At 38.4% G+C, this 16,353-nt stretch overlaps 1 protein-coding gene and 1 long non-coding RNA gene across 2 annotated transcripts in view; both read left to right on the top strand.

The window, feature by feature from the left end:
• The window catches only part of LOC141511149 (uncharacterized), a 90,004-nt gene that overhangs the window by 20,848 nt on the left and 52,803 nt on the right, over nucleotides 1-16,353 (top strand). The window lies entirely within an intron of this gene.
• LOC141513073 (complement receptor type 2-like) overlaps nucleotides 5,199-16,353 on the top strand; it is a 35,916-nt gene continuing 24,761 nt past the window's right edge. The window contains 4 exon segments of the mRNA XM_074222556.1: nucleotides 5,199-5,518; nucleotides 11,549-11,728; nucleotides 13,209-13,305; nucleotides 14,486-14,571. Coding sequence (XP_074078657.1) covers nucleotides 5,461-5,518; nucleotides 11,549-11,728; nucleotides 13,209-13,305; nucleotides 14,486-14,571 — 421 coding nt within the window. The 5' untranslated portion in view covers nucleotides 5,199-5,460.

Consider the following 16,353-nt stretch of genomic DNA (forward strand, 5'->3'; position numbering starts at 1 on the left):
AAGTCACTGACATATATAGACCTATTTATTGTACCTGCAGGTAGCAATGATAACTGATAACATCTAGGTGTAATGTTGCTATACTTCCGATCACTGATGGAATGACTAGTATAATCCAGTATTCTTATGGTCCTTGTGCCAGTATCTTGTAGCTAAATAATGCTCAGAGTCATGGATATGAAGGCAAAAATATAAACAATTAAATCCATGGGTTCTCCTAAGAGACAGAAGAACCCAAGAGAAGACACAGACTCTCTCTAGTTCCTGTGGAACTGAAAGGAATTAAGAGCTCTCTTTGAAATGTTTGATGGCCTGGGAAGTCCCTGAAAATGTTCCCTATTCTCAAGTTCAAGTACCTGAATTACACAATATTCTTTAATGTCCTTAAACACTGGAAATATTGCTTGGTGGGAAATAGGGGATGGGAGGAAGAAAGAACAGACCATTAAAGCCGATCATGCAAAGGTATACTAAGATAACAATTTTTTTTTCTTTTTAGCTGACCATTCCCTAAAGCTGAAGTGATCTTTACTGGTTGTCCTGGACTTGACCTAGAAGCTATTGTTGTTGATTGCATCACCACAATGCTTTGGCCTCTGGGGGGGGGGGGGAGGTCAGGGAATTTCTTTTTTACAATAATTTTGAATCACTCTGAATGAATTCTGTGTTGAGAATCCAAAATTATAGGTATCAAAATCAGACTGGAAACCCCCATTTTTTTGTTTTGAGGTTAACCAAATTTTTATTACAAATTTCCAGATTTCTAGGCACAAGTGTTTGCATAAATTTCTGTCTTTGGCTCAAGGCCCCAAACTCCAGATAAAGGAAAATAAACTAGTAGTACAACATATTGGTGTAATACTTAAAGTTCATTTTCAGAGTGGGAAAAAGAAATCTAGGAATAAATTTTTCAAATTAATTAGGTTTTGCATTAGGAGAAACTTAGACTTACAAAATTAAAAACTAAATCCCTGAGAAACAAATAAAAGGACAATCATTTGTTAGAGGAATGAAAACAGAAACTGTCCAAAAGAAAGAGTATTAGGAGGGGCAGCTAGATGTCACAGTAGATAGAGCACTGGCTCTGGAGTCAGGAGGACCTGAGTTCAAATCTGACCTCAGACACTTAATAATTGCCTAGCTGTGTGGCCTTGGGCAAGTCATTTAACCCCACTGCCTTAAATAAAGTTAAAAAAGAAGCAGTATTAGGCACAATTCCTTCACAAATCATTGTGCCCCTAGAAATCTACATTTGTCACATGCATGTGTATGTATGTATATATAGCATCAGTTCTAAATACAAATGTGTATGCTCACCTTGTAGACCTAATCCTGATTTATCTCTAAAGTTCAGTAAGGAAGATGATTATTAGTAGGTATACTTTCTACTGTCCCACAATAGGTTTCTGTCTGCAAGGGCAACAGACCCTATGCAAACTGTCTCAGCAATAGCCACCTGTAACTGAAGCCCAGGAAAATGAGAGAGCAGGTTCACTCTCTTATATGACTAGTCTGAATCTGGGTATCACTTTGCAAAGGAAAGTCCCACTCACATCCCAGACATATAAAAGGATCTAACTAATGACTTATTGGTAACTACTGAAACCTGTCTTGCCCACCTTAGCAGATAGACTCTCTTACTTATCAAACCAAACCCCTCCTTTTCAGAGCTCACCTAAATGAAAGTGTGCTTGAAGTTGATCATTAAAAGATAATGATGGCCAGGGAGGAAAGAGGCAGGAAATTACTATTCTAAGAGCTAGAGTTGGAAAGGGGCCATGTGGGAAAAGGGATAATGCAGTATGGAGTGGTCAGAAAGTGACATCATCAACTAGAGGGTGTGCAATATCAGGTGAATGAATGCTCATCCATTAGAGTCCAGAATCACAGGGGTGGAAGCTGAAGTTGCAAACTGAAGGTGAAGTCTGGAGAGCAGGTAGCATTACAGGTCTGACTTGGAAGTGAGGTGAGTCTTAGAATCAATGACCTTCAATGATTTGACCAGGATTACCCAAACAGAACTCAAACTCTGATCCTCTCATTCTAGGAACAAGGTGCTATTTGTACTTACCACAGCTGTCTCTTGTGACAAGGTCCTTGACTGGTACCAGGTCACTGAACTTGCCAGAATGCTATTTCAGTAATTTTCAGGTACATTGTGAATTAAAACAGCAGGGCATAGTTGATCAATGGTATGCCTTGAGGTCTGGAACACTTGATGTCAAATCCTATCCTGACCATATATTAGTTGTGTAACCAATGATAGGCAACTCATTGCTATGTGCTAAACAACTTTCCATGATTCTATAGAAGTGAGTTGCCTCCCAGGCTTCATGTATGGAGGGAGTCTACAATTATGGAATCACAGATCCTAAAGAGATGGGCTAAGTAGACTTTGTGAGCAACAAACAGAAATCTTAGAGTCTGTCTAGACCTAATTGACTTAGGAACCTTATCTGTAAATGGAATAACAGTCTGGTCTGGGATTTTAATTAGCAGTTCAAGAAATTTCTATGGGAAAATGTAAGTTCCTTAAGAGTTGAGACTGCATTATTTGCTTTTGTTGAATCTTCAATGATAGCACACAGTGCTTAATAAATGATCCATCTACCCATCCATGTATGTTTCTAGATAAGCATGCATCTTTCTCTATTTGTCTGTCCATCCATCTATCCATCCATCCATCCATCCATCCATCCATCTATCTATCATTCATCTATCTTTCTGTCTATCAGAGGGAGTTGATGATAGTTGTTTTTAGTAGTAAAATCTAAAAAGGTTGACATAATTTGATCCTTTTTTATTGGACTATTATGAAGACATAGAAGAACATTACATTCCTTAATACTAAATCTTTTCTTTTTCCCTCAGTTCTCTATTGTTTGACCTTTGCCTTTTAAGAAGAACCTTAGTCCAAAACTCTTGTTCCTGTAGACAAAATAAAACCCTTTCTAACATAGTCATATCTCATTCCAATGTTCTTAATGAAAAATTCCATATACCTCCCTTCCAGATTAATTTCAACAATAAATTAAATAGGGGTAGGAGGTATATGGAATTAGTCTTATTCCTACACAAAGCATTTTGTCTCTATAAATCCAATACATTTCTTTTTTTAATGGTTTTTTTGGTAAGTCAATGAAGTTAAGTGACTTGCCCAATGTCAACATAGCTGGGAACTCAGGTCCTCCTGACTACAGGGCCAGTGTTCTATTCACTGTGCCACCTAGCTGCCCTGATCCAATATATTTCAGTACTTCCATGGATCTGTATTATTCCTGAAATTTTATTTTATTCCTTCCTATTAAATTCCAATTTTGTAATTACAGCAAATCCTGTCTCTGGATCCTTAGTTATTTTAATAAAAATGAGAAATTTATTTTGATAAATATAATTTTCTATAAGGATTAGGAGTACCCTAATCATTCAAATACATATTTGACAATCACCTCATTTTATTATTGTACCTTGGGTATTTCTAGGCATGCCCAGTTGTATCATGGAGATATCCAAAGAAGCATTTTGAGCATGCCCCCTTTGCCTAGCAAAGAGCTCACTGAGTCCCCTACTCTGAGAGCAGAGTCTTCTTTGTTCTTCCTTTGGACTAGAGACACCCAACATAGTCTGACACAGCAGGCGCTTGTTGATTTGATTGATTGAAGGTCACACAAGTAATAAGTAACAAAGACTGAACTTGACTCTGTTTCCTGATTCCAGTCACCTGCTCTTTCAGTTTCCCTGTGATTTTCTGTCACTTAGACATGCACCTATTTTAACACTTCAAAATTCTGTAATTTTTCTTTCTCTGCCTACTCAGATCTTAACCCAACTATGCCTCTGTAGACAGTCTTCATGCGTTATTGTGGTCAAAGGAACTTGCCACCTGGTGGCTAACCTTCTAGTGGGTAAGCCTCTCTCAACTTAGACTGATCCTCAAATAAAAGGAAATCTCTTTAGTGACTGTTGTAAAACCTTTGAAACATATCTATATCCCTCCCAATAGCCCTTAAGGATCCAGCTTCACCTTCACTGTATGAAGAAGAACAGAAACAGGACTTCAGTGAAGACTCACTGATCATGGGATCATAGGTTTTTAGCTAGAAGAGACTCTTGACGTCATCTGTTCCAACCTCCAGGCTATGGGACATAGGATCACGAACTGGAACTAGAACTGGAAAAGGTCATGGACATGATGGAGCACTCTCCTCCTTTATAGATAAGGAAACAGAGGCCCAGAAAAGTCAGGCAATTGAATCAAGGTCACACAAGAGTCAAGAATCAAGACTCTGGACTCTTGACTCTGAGTTAAACATGCTAAGACATTCAATTAGTTAAGTGGCATATTTTCGCAACTCGAGTCCAAGTTAAGATTATTCTCCAAGGACACACATGTATACATGCATGTGTATATATGTGCATATGTGTGCATATGCATGTGTATAAAATACATGTGTGTATACATAGATGTATATAGTAAATATAATAAACTTATAGTTATATATAAAATATATGATATCCATTAGGACAATTTATTTATAGGAAGCTTTTAGTAAATATTAATTGAATATGTGATTATATTTAGAGGAAACATAGTGTAATGTAGTGTGTCAAAAATAAATAGAAACCAGGACCATTAAATCATACATGAGAAGCTCTGTGGATTGTATAGAAAGCCATATGTTAACATTATCTGATTTATGGTTATTTTCATTTATTTTGCAATATTTGCAGTTACAGTTTAATCTGGTTTGGGCAGCACTTGGAAGTACTGGGATCCCATTGGGTAGAGAAACCAGGGGAGACCTCGTTCAAATCTGACACATTCATGGTGCATGACCCAAGGTGAATCACTTAACCTCTCAGAGGGTCTAGGAAATTTTCTAAGTGGAGAATCTGCATTGAACAGCCTGGAGAGTCTAAAGAGGTGGTTTGTCAGTCTTGAGAGTAAGAAGCCCCAGCTCAAGGCCTGCGACTTCAGGCAAATCACTCTGAAATGATTCAGTTGCTTCATTGAGAGCAACACGTTTTGCAGAAACGCATCTTCCTAAAGAGGCGTCCTCAATACCCCCCACCCTCCCACCCCAAGCCCCACTTGCCCATATCATCCCCCACAAGAGCCTCCTCAACCTCTCCCAAGAGCCAGGGCTCGGCCTAGGTCCAACGCACAAGCGTGCTGCTCAAATCTCCGCTACCCAGGCAAGCCAAAGCAGTCAGCACCACCTTCTGATTGGCCAGCTCCCTTCCGAAATCGAGCCACTGCGGTGAGGACGGCCCGCGGCGAGCCAATCACAGCCACCGCCGCGGGGGAGGTGGGGTGAGGAGGAGGGAGAGTCGCGGCTTTGAGCCTTGGCCAGGTGCAGCCTCAGCTTAAGTGAGGCTCTGCCAGCCTCCGGCGGCTCAGGGCATCTCTGCCCTCACCGGTCCTCTCCTAGCGGTCAGGCTCCTGGAGCTCGCTCTGCCATGGGCGCCGCTCCGCTCCTCTGGGGTCTGCTGGCTTTCCTCACGCCGGGAGCCTGCGGTGAGTAAGAACAGCGGGGCCGGGGGCCGGCTTCGGGGCGCTAGCCAGCACCCCGGGCTAGGAGCGGGCCCAGCCCCGGCTCCCGCAGGAGGGATTGCTCCGGGTGGTCCCCCTCGGCCGCGCCTCCCCTCCCTCCCCGCACCCTGCGCTAGTCTCTCTTCTGTCGTGCCCCCAAAGGCAGAGCCGGGAGCCAGGGGTGGTGGCGGGCAGGGGCAGAGAGGCAGAGTGGGGCCAGCGGGCCAAAGCGGTCTGCGCTGCCCGGGAGGGCGTGCCCCTTCACTCGGGGAACTCTTGAAAAAGGTGGAGGCCCCCTAGCTTGCTGTGCTTGGGGTCTTGCATCAGATGGCGCTTCTTGCAGCTCAGAGTCCCCCTCGTTGAATTAGAGCGAGTTTAAAATTTAGAATTTAGAGTTTAGAGCATTGGAATCTGACTTACCTTGGCTTGCAAGCTTGTCTGTAAGTCACTCATTTTGTGTCAGTCATTACAGTGTTTTTGTGACTCTACCAAGCTCTTCCTAGTTCTTAGTTTTGTTGCATTCCCCCCCCCCCCCCTTTCCTCCTAGTACTGAACATGTTGGCCCAAATTTGGGCCAAAATACGAATTTCTCAGGGGATCAATTAAAGCTGCAGTTTGTTAGTTTCTTCCTAAGTACCCTATAAATAAACCTAAAACAATTAAATAACATATAAAATTTACAGAAAACATTTTTTATCAACATAACATGCTCCTTACACAGAAAAGGTGAAGTTAGTTTTTTATGGGATTTTGACTTCTTGTTCCATATTATTACCAGATGAAGGAGGAAATATTTACCTCAGAATTTTGATCTGATTATTCATTGGGGTGGAGAATGAAGTTTTAAACCTCAATTTGGAATTAGAAGTCAAAAAGTATGGTTCTCTCAGCATTTTACTTAAATATTACACCCAGTACTAGACAGCCTCATTCAGCTTTTGCTAAATATTTCCAATATTATTCTAATTTGAATTAATCAGAACCATTCAAGAACATGTTTTAAAAGTGAAAATTTCCTCGGTTTTGTGATAAGGAGTGTTCCTTAGTGATAGACTCTTATGTGACCCCCCCCCATTTGGGGTTTTCTGGCAAAGGCATGGGAGCAGTTTGCCATTTCCTTCTCCAGTTCATTTTACAGAGAAGAAACTGAGGCAAACAGGATGAATTCATTCATTTCCCAGGCTCACACAGCTAGTAAGTGTCTGAAGCCAAATTTGAACTCAGGAAGATAAGTCTTTCCTAGCCAGACATTCTATCCCCTAGGTCACCTAGCTGACCTAATCAGAGTTAGGTAATAATAATTTATCCCATATTTCCCAGCAGTGGTAATAAGGGCTTTGATGAGGATGCTGTAACTTTGAAAATGTTGGAGGAAATAAGTAAGAGAGAGTGTAGCAGTAGAAATAGCAAGACTTAATTAAGTGAACAAGTTATTGAGACTTGCAGCTGGCTATGAATATTCCTCCTCCTATAACTGTATCCTTTGCTGGCACATCTTCTTCCAGGCTCTTAATTTATAGGCAATTTCCCACAATTCTTAATTTAGAAGAAATTTCTCCCTATGTACTTCCTCCCCTGGAAGATTTCGTCAGTCAAAAAATATATGACAACCGTCATTCAGTAATATACTTGGGACTTTAGTCACCCTGTCCATGCAGATGACTCCCAACTCTACATCTCAAGCTTAAATTTCTCAATCTATTCCATAACTTGTAGATAGTAATTTCTAGTTATATACAGTGCATCTCAACTGGAATATGAAATTCATCATGTCCAAAATTCATGATCTTCCCTTTCCTTACCCCCCCCCAGGAAATAATATAGTGCTAGGTTTTCAACCTTTATTTAAACGTTTACTAGCTGCAAGTCAGCATGCCTGTATTAAGATATCATGCTGAAATGTGTCTGTAACAATTTGTCTTTTCCTGGCTAAGTCATAAAGTTTGTTATATCTTCTTTTAAAATATTAAAACATTTAAAAATAAAGTTTTTAAAATCAATTCAGCAGCATCTATTTGATAATATTCATGGTATTCCCTTGCTTAAGAATTATTAATTCCCTATTATCTACAGGATAACATCCTTTCATTTTGTAGAGGCAGCTGGTGGAACAGAGGCAGAGTATTGAAACTGGAGTCATGCAGACCCGAACTTAAATCTGGCCTCAGTTACTAGCTGTACCATACTGGGCAAGTCATTTCATCTCTGACTACCTCAATTTCCTCATCTGTAAAATGGGTCTAATATAACATCTACCTCCAAGGCTTGTTATGAAGATAACATAAGATGATATTTGTAAAGTGTATTGTAAACCTCGGCCAGGTATCATCATCATCATCATCATCATCATCACTTTGATTCATCATATCATCATAAAGCTTTCTTTTGTTTCATACTGTTTCCAACACATCCTCTTCTTTAATGTAGCTGGTCTCCCTTACATAGGCCTAGAATAACTCCCTCCTTCTTTTCCTTCACATCTCTTTCACATGACCTACCTCCTCTATGATGAGTCTTTTAACTTTACAATTTATACAACCAAAACTAATCTTACCTTTTGGGGGCACTGAGAGTCAGGCAATGTATTCTAGGGAATTGAGTTCTGGACTTGGAGTCCAAAAACCTGGATTGGAATCTGCTCCTGAACTTATTGGCTTTGTGACTGTGAGCCACTATTAACTTCTGTAGAATAGAAGTAATAATATCTGTCCTGTCACCTCACAGAGTTTTTCTGGGAACTTAAATAGGATGTTAAGTAATTTGGAAAATATGTATTGTATAAGTATTATAATTGCTAGTTTTTCATCTGCATGACCTTAGGAAAAATCACTTTGTCAGGCAACAAACATTTATTAAGTACCTGCTATGTTCTAAGTATGGGGAAATGCAAAGAAAGGACAGAATATGGTCTCTTTTCTCCCAGGATCATGGGGTAGACAATATACAAACACCTATATACATACACAGTATTTAAAGTGTAAATGGGACATATTCTCAGAGGGAAAACATGAGAGGCTGGAGTTGGAGAGAAGAAAAGTCTCAATTCCTTCCTCTATAAAATAAAGAGAGGCTGGATTAGATTATTTCCAGTACTTAATGTTCTGTGAATTTCAAAGTTTCATGTCTATAAATATTTAAGGGACTATATATATACATACATATATATATATATATATATATATATATATATATGTGTGTGTGTGTGTGTGTGTGTGTGTGTGTGTGTGTGTGTGTGTATGTTTATTTCTGGGAAGCACTATGGATTTCTTTATTCCCCCTCCCCAATAATAAAGTGAAATGATATTGAAAAAAACATCAAGGAGCTATTGTCATAAAAAGACAACAGGTAAGCTGAACCATATCAGTAGAAAAGAGAAGAAACAGTACCATCAATTTATCTTGCATGATTGACTGAAACTATATGGGAAGGAGAAACCACCAATTTCCAACAAGGTAGAATGCCAGGCATGGGAAATTTATGAAGGTTAAAGAACTAGAGTGAATAAGAATCTGATTCCTAGTAATGAAACTTTACTGTTTGGGGCCTTTTATCCTTTCATGTGGAAGGGGCAGATTTAAAAAAGAAAATTGCATGAATATGAATTTCCATATTGGTCAGGTGAAGTATTTCTGGTCTTGGTCTACTGCCCTAAATACTCTCATATTTGTTTGGTGGAAAGAAGGAAGGTTGTAGTGTGGGAAGAAGGAAAAATAGTTAAATTTTTGTTATTCAAATATATTGCTGTTCTAAAAGGGTTTCACAAATACTTCAACAAAGTTTATAGTTGCTGGTATTTTCCTTCTTGAGTCATTATCAGATTGTGTAGAAGCAGTGATTACTCTTACTCTTTAAGAAATTTATTCAAGGCTTGGGCCAGCCTTGTCCTTTTGAGTTACTGTTCCTCCAAGAAATGCCTGTGAGAATGATTTCCTCTTACTTGTAACTCATGTTGCAGATACAAGTCTCCTAAAATATTTTCAAGGTCTAGGGATCTCGGGAAGTTTTCACAAAGGAGTCTGATGGACCAATAGTACTCAACCAATTGACTTTTATGATGGCATATTTGAACTCACTCAAGAAATAAGACCAGCAATGAGGCACCAAATTAAAAAGAACAGAGGTAGCTGGATAATATCGTTAACAGATTGCTAAGCCTGGAGTCAGAAAGATCCAAGTTCAAATTCAGCCACAGAATCTTACTAGTAGTGTGACCCTGAGCAAGTCACTTAAGCTCTGGCTGCCTCAGTTTCCTCAACTGTAAAATGGAAAAAATAATAATACCTACCTCCCAGGATTGCTGTGAAGATTGTATGCAATAATATTTGTAAAGTGCTTAGCACTTTTCTGCTGACACATACTGGGTCCTTAATATTCCTTCCTTCCTTCCTCCCTTATTCAGGGCCATGCACAAATAGAGACAAGGGAAGAAAGGTACAAAGAAAAAAGATTCAATCAGATCTCTTACCCCAGAAGGTGAACAGCCTAACCATGCAATGTGGGTTGGGTAAGAAATTGCCTTAGAATTTGGCACACCCAGATTCTGCCAAGATCTCATCACTCTCCCTCTTCCATGGTGTGTCATCTGGCTCTTTCCTCACCTTGACTTAAGAGCAGTTCAACCATATTCCCTGGATTTTATAAGGAAAAAAATGGTTTCTTAGGTGTGACTGGTTTCTCATGCCTGATATCACAGGTAGAGAGAGATATAGGGGAAAGAAAAGTTAGGGCCTATAAGTGCAGGCCTGGAACATAGTCTTTCCCAGAAAAAGATAAATTGGGGGTGGGGGTGCAGAAGGGATGGATGGAATGTTAAACAATTGGGATATATATGTTTAAAAAAGAGAAAATTTGGGTGGCTAGGTGGCATAGTGGATAAAGCACCAGCCTTGGAGTCAGGAGTACCTGGGTTCAAATCCAGCCTCAGACACTTAATAATTACCTAGCTGTGTGGCCTTGGGCAAGCCACTTAACCCCATCTGCCTTGCAAAAACCTAAAAAACAAAACAAAACAAAAAAAAGAGAAAATTTGCTGCGAGTGAGTCTTATGGATCTTAGAAAAAAATTTATACTGACATGTAGGATTTAGTTTTATTTCTTTACTTAAAGGCACCAAGCCAGAATTTTCATATTAACTTACTACCTGTTAGGAGATATTTACTGAACACTCACAGGAGCCATAGTATTCTACAAGGTGTATAATGATTATACAATAACATATAAGTTTGGCACAAAGTACGCACTTAATAAATAAATACCTGTTGACTCCCTTTGCTCAATGAGCTTATATGATTCTAAAGTAAAGTTGAGTTTGAAGATGTAGTCATCCTGGGATTGCATCATGTGAATTCAATAAAGCAATTTTAGAAGAAAGTTCATTGTGGAGCTACCAAGTGTATGGAGTTTTTTTTTCCCTTTCAGAGATCACATTGCTCTCTTAGAAAGCCACCGCTAAACTTTGACTGGTTCAGAGGACTCGAGAGTCAAGGCTGAGCTACCTCAGTTGCACTAACACCTTAAAATTTACCTACCTCATACTTTTTCTTATTTGATCTTCATGGCAACCCTGTAAATTAGGTACCCCAAGTAATGTTATCCTCATTTTAAAGATGAGGAAATGAAATCCTGGAAATTTCCGTGATCACAAAGTAAATACCAGAGGCAGGATTTGAACTCCCAGATTTTCCTGACTTCAAGCCTATCACTCTTATCTGCTATGGAATATTAAATAACACATATGTAGACTTATACTTAGAGCTGCCTACTCTCATTCAGTTAGATCTATGGACTTGAATGGACTTGAATCTCTCAATTTGCCTTAAAATCTTTACTTACAGATTTCTTCACATTGGTTTCTTAGATGATGGTTTCCTACATGAATATTTCTCCACAGATTCGCATTCCAGAGCATTAAAACCATTCAAGTAATTAATAATGAAGGAAAATTAGAAGCAAAAAGCTTAATCTTCCAACTTGAAGATGCTAACAAGTATTGGTATAAATGTCTTGGTCCCTAGGTCAATGTCGCTCCCCACCATGGTTAGAATTTGCACTATCAAAAGATGCCTCCCCATTTGTGTTTGACATTGGGTCTTCTTTGACGTATGAATGCCGCCCTGGGTATGTGACCAAAAAATTTAACATCATCTGTCTTGAGAACTCAACATGGTCAAGAGTAAATGAAAACATATGTAAACGTGAGTAAACATATCAATGCATATATGTGAATTGAAATTTTCAAATGGCAAATCGTTTTGAAGTTTGAGTTTCTCCAAAGGCCTTATAGACCAGTACATATGTGAAGATTAAAGCTTCAGTAAGAAGGCTTATGTTGCTTAGAGGCCTTTTAGTTCCATGATATAGTAGGCTTCAAGACTGAGAGTGAGTTGATTAAGGTACTATAACATCCCATTACTTGAGTTTCTAGAATAGAAAGTTCAGTTTTTAACCTGATAGAGATGAGGATTGAGAGATAGTTTGAATTCTTTTACCTTTTTTTGTTGTGGTTGTTCAGGGTTCTTTTATCAGAGATTAGTGTGAGGGAAGACCAGATATCCCTAGTTTGACCATTGGCCGGCTCTTTATTCACCATATATAAGGAAGATACTTTATGGGAACAGGGAATTTGCACCTGTTGTTAGCAAAGCTACAACTGTGGAGGACAGCTCTTTGAAACTTCCCTTGCCCTGAGCACAAGAAATTCAACAAGTTCATTGTTGGAGATCATAAATAAATTTTTTTTCATTCAGTCCCAGAGATTCATACAATGTTTTTTTTTATTTTTTTAAGATTTTATTTGAGTTTTACAATTTTTCCCCCTAATCTTGCTTCCCTCCCCCACCCCCCACAGAAGGCAATTTGCCAGTCTTTACATTGTTTCCATGCTATACATTGATCCAAATTGAATGTGATGAGAGAGAAATCATATCCTTAAGGAAGAAACATAAAGTATAAGAGATAGTCAGATTACCAGATTACATAAAATATCAGGTTTTTTCCTAAATTAAAGGTAATAGTCCTTGGTCTTTGTTCAAACTCCACAATTCTTTCTCTGGATACAGATGGTATTATCCATTGCATATAGCACCAAATTTTCCCTGATTATTGCACTGATGGAATGAGTGAGTTCATCAAGGTTGATCCTCACCCCCATGTTACTGTTAGGGAGTACAATATTTTTCTGGTTCTCCTCATCTGGCACAGCATCAGTTCATGCAAATCCCTCCAGGTTTCCCTCAATTCCCGTCCCTCCTGGTTTCTAATAGAACAACAGTGTTCCATGACATACATAAACCACAGTTTGTTAAACCATTCCCCAATTGAAGGACATTTACTTGATTCTTTGTCACCACAAACAGGCTGCTATGAATATTTTTGTACAAGAGATGTTTTTACTCTTTTTCATCAACTCTTCAGGGTATAGACCAGTAATGGTATTGTTGGATCAAAGGGTATGCACATTTTTGTTGCCTTTGGGTGTATTTCATACAATGGTTTTTAAAGGGTAGTGAAGCTGTTAACTGATTGTTTGGAGATCAGATAGATATTATCAAAATGATGAAAAACTTTATAGCTATCAGAATTGGACAGGCTGACTGGTCATCAAGTCACATTCAGACAGGACTATGTTTAGAAACAAAGTTACTCCCAGTCCCAAATCTTGCTTCTTTCTTATAGGCAAATCATGTGTGACTCCTGAAGATCTCCGCAATGGACAGCTTCATATAACAGACCTCCACTTTGGTTCAACATTTAATTATTCTTGTGATGAAGGGTATGTTTATAGTTAAGATTTACTGGAAGTATAAGAATTAGAAAAAAAAATCAAAGTACTTATCCTATAGTCTTGGGGGCATGAACTGTTGGTATCTGCCAATTTTGAAAATGTAGAAAAGGAGATAATTGATTAAAAATTTTACCTTCCTGACACTTTCTTGCCAAGACAACTTTTCAATATTAACTAGTATGGAGATTCTTTAACCTTTGTATCACAGACCCCTTTGTTAATCTGATAAAGTCTTTGGACCCATTCTCAGAATAATATTTTAAAATGCACAAAACCAAACACATTAATTATATTGCGATAAAGTTATTAAAAAATTTAACAAGTTCACAGACCTCCCCACACAAACTCCTTGTGTTATAGAAGGCTGAAAATATTTCACATATTAAGCTATAGGAGTAGTTAGGAATGCTTTAGTTGTTTCCTGGGCCTTTGGGCATTCTCTACATTGAATCTGTTTTTTTATTATTAAATTTTATTTTATTTTCAATTAACAGACTTACTTTTTACCTTCTCTTCACTCCACCCTGCTGGGACAAAAAAGAAAAGCAAAACTCTTATAAATATATATGGTCTATATAGTCCTCATTGAACCATGCCCAAAATTCTGTGTAGTGAATAAATGACTTCTACGTGGGTGTCATTGTTCATCATTAGTTTTCTGGAGTTATGGTTGTTCATTAAATTTAAATAGAGATCTTAGATATTTAAAGCTATTCAGTTTTACATTGTTCTTATCTTTGTATAAATTGCTGGTCTGATTCTGTTCACTTCACTCTTCAAGTCTTCCCTGATTCTCTGAAACCATCCTTTTTGTCATTTCATATGGCATTCATATGGTTTTATACTTTATTCACCTACCACGATTTAGATATTCAGCCATTCCTCAGTACCTTCTTATACTATAGAGCTCTTCTAATATTTATGAACAGAAAGCACTTTCCTTCTTTCCTTGTTGTCTTTGTGGTATAGGCCTAGTAGTAATATAGTTGTGTCAAAGGGTATGCATAATTTGGTGACTTTGAAGTCACAGTTTTGGTGGGCTAGTTTTGATGAAGCTTTTTTCTCATAATCCTTCAGAACTGGAAGCCAATTCTGTTCTAGGTTATAATCTAAGAAGGGAAGTTATATATTCTTGACTTGGAGTAATCATCCCACATACATTTTCTAGGTATCTGCTTGTTGGCCATTCATTCAATCGTTGCATCCTCTTAGGAAATACTCTCATTTGGGAGAAGGAACCACCTCTGTGTGAACGTGAGTAAAAATAATCTTTTGTAGTTTGTTCCATTTTACTTAGTTCCTTCTGCATGGAATTGAAAAAGAATGTTCATAGATCAAAGTCTACTGAAAATGAAGACCTTACTTGTTCCCTGACCCTGAGATGCAGAGCTGTGTTCTACACAGGATGCTTTCTTTTTGCTTGCTTATACCCTCCACTCACAAGAAAAATTATAGTACCAAATGAAATCTGAAAAATAAGTGAGTCAGGTTAAATGATTTCAGTTTTATTCCATCCTGAAGCTTGATTGACCCAGAAGGCGATCTGACATTTGTTTTGTGACTTAAGAAGTGAAGTGTTCATTTGATACTTTTCTAATGGGCAAGAGGTAGATGGTTGTTAGTATGCTGTATATTTTTTTCCTTTAATGAAAGATTTTATTTATTTTGAGTTTTACAAATTTACCCCTATACTTGCTTCCTTCCCCCTACCCCCCACAGAAGGCAGTCTGTTAGTCTATACATTGTTTCCATGGTATGCATTGATCTAGATTGAATGTGATGAGAGATAAATCATATCCTTAAGGAAGAAAAATAAAGTATAAGAGATAGCAAAATTACTAATAAGATAATGGGTTTTTCCCTAAATTGAAGGTCATAGTCATTGGTCTTTGCTCAAACTCCACAATTCTTTCTCTGGATACTGATGTTATTATCTATCTCAGGTAGCCCAAAATTGGCCCTGATTGTTGCACTGATGGAATGAGCATGCCCATCAAGGATGAACATCACTCCCATGTTGCTGTTAGGGTGTACAATATTTTTCTGGTTCTGCTCATCTCACTCAGCATCAGTTCATGCAAATCCTTCCATGCTTCCCTGATTTCCCATCCCTCCTGGTTTCATTTTTTTGGTTAATATGAATTTATTTATACATTTCCAAAATATTCTTGTTTAAGAGTAAACATAATACCCCCTCCCCCACAAAAATACAGACCCTCATGAGAAATAAAAGAAAGAGGAAAAAATGTGTTTCAGTTTATATCCTGATACCATCAGTTCTGTCTCTGGTGGATCACATTCTTTATCCTAAGTCCATCACAGAGGTTACTTCCATATTTTTTCACAGTTGCTTTTGCTGATTGTAATTCCTTACATCCATTACTCCCCTCTACCATATATTATATTTTCTCTCTTCTTCCACTCTGTCCCTCTTCTAAAATGTGCTGTAGGGTAGCTGAGTGATACAGCAAACAGAGCATCAGCCCTGGGGCCAAGAGGCCCCAAGCCCACATACCACCCCAGAGACCCAGCAACCACCCAGCCCTGTGGTCCCAGACAGGCCACCCAATCCCAGCACCTTGCAAAAAAGTTAAAAAGAAAATGTGTTATTTCTGACTATTCTCTCCTATGATCTACCCTCTCCTCTATAACCCACATCCCTCCTTCCCCCTGTCCCCCTTCTCTCCTTTTTACTCTAGATGTCTATACCCTATTGAATGTGTACGCTGTTTCCTCTCTGAGCCATTTCTGATGAGAGTGAAGGTACTCTCATTCTCCCTCACCTTCCCCCTTTCCATATCATTGCAAAAAAAAATCTTTTATATGAAATATCTTGGGCTATTCCACCTATCCTTTCTCTTACTCCCGGTACATTTCCCTTTTAGCCATTGACTCCATTTTTTACAATATATTATATTTTCAAATTCAGCTCTCTCCTGTGCTTCATCTATAAAAGCTCTTTCTACCTGCTCTATTAAATTAGAAGGTTCATATGAGTATTATCAGTATCACTTTCCTATGCAGGAATACATACAG

This window comes from Macrotis lagotis, chromosome 2 (assembly GCF_037893015.1).
Source record: "Macrotis lagotis isolate mMagLag1 chromosome 2, bilby.v1.9.chrom.fasta, whole genome shotgun sequence".
In the NCBI taxonomy this organism is placed as follows: Eukaryota; Metazoa; Chordata; class Mammalia; order Peramelemorphia; family Peramelidae; genus Macrotis; species Macrotis lagotis.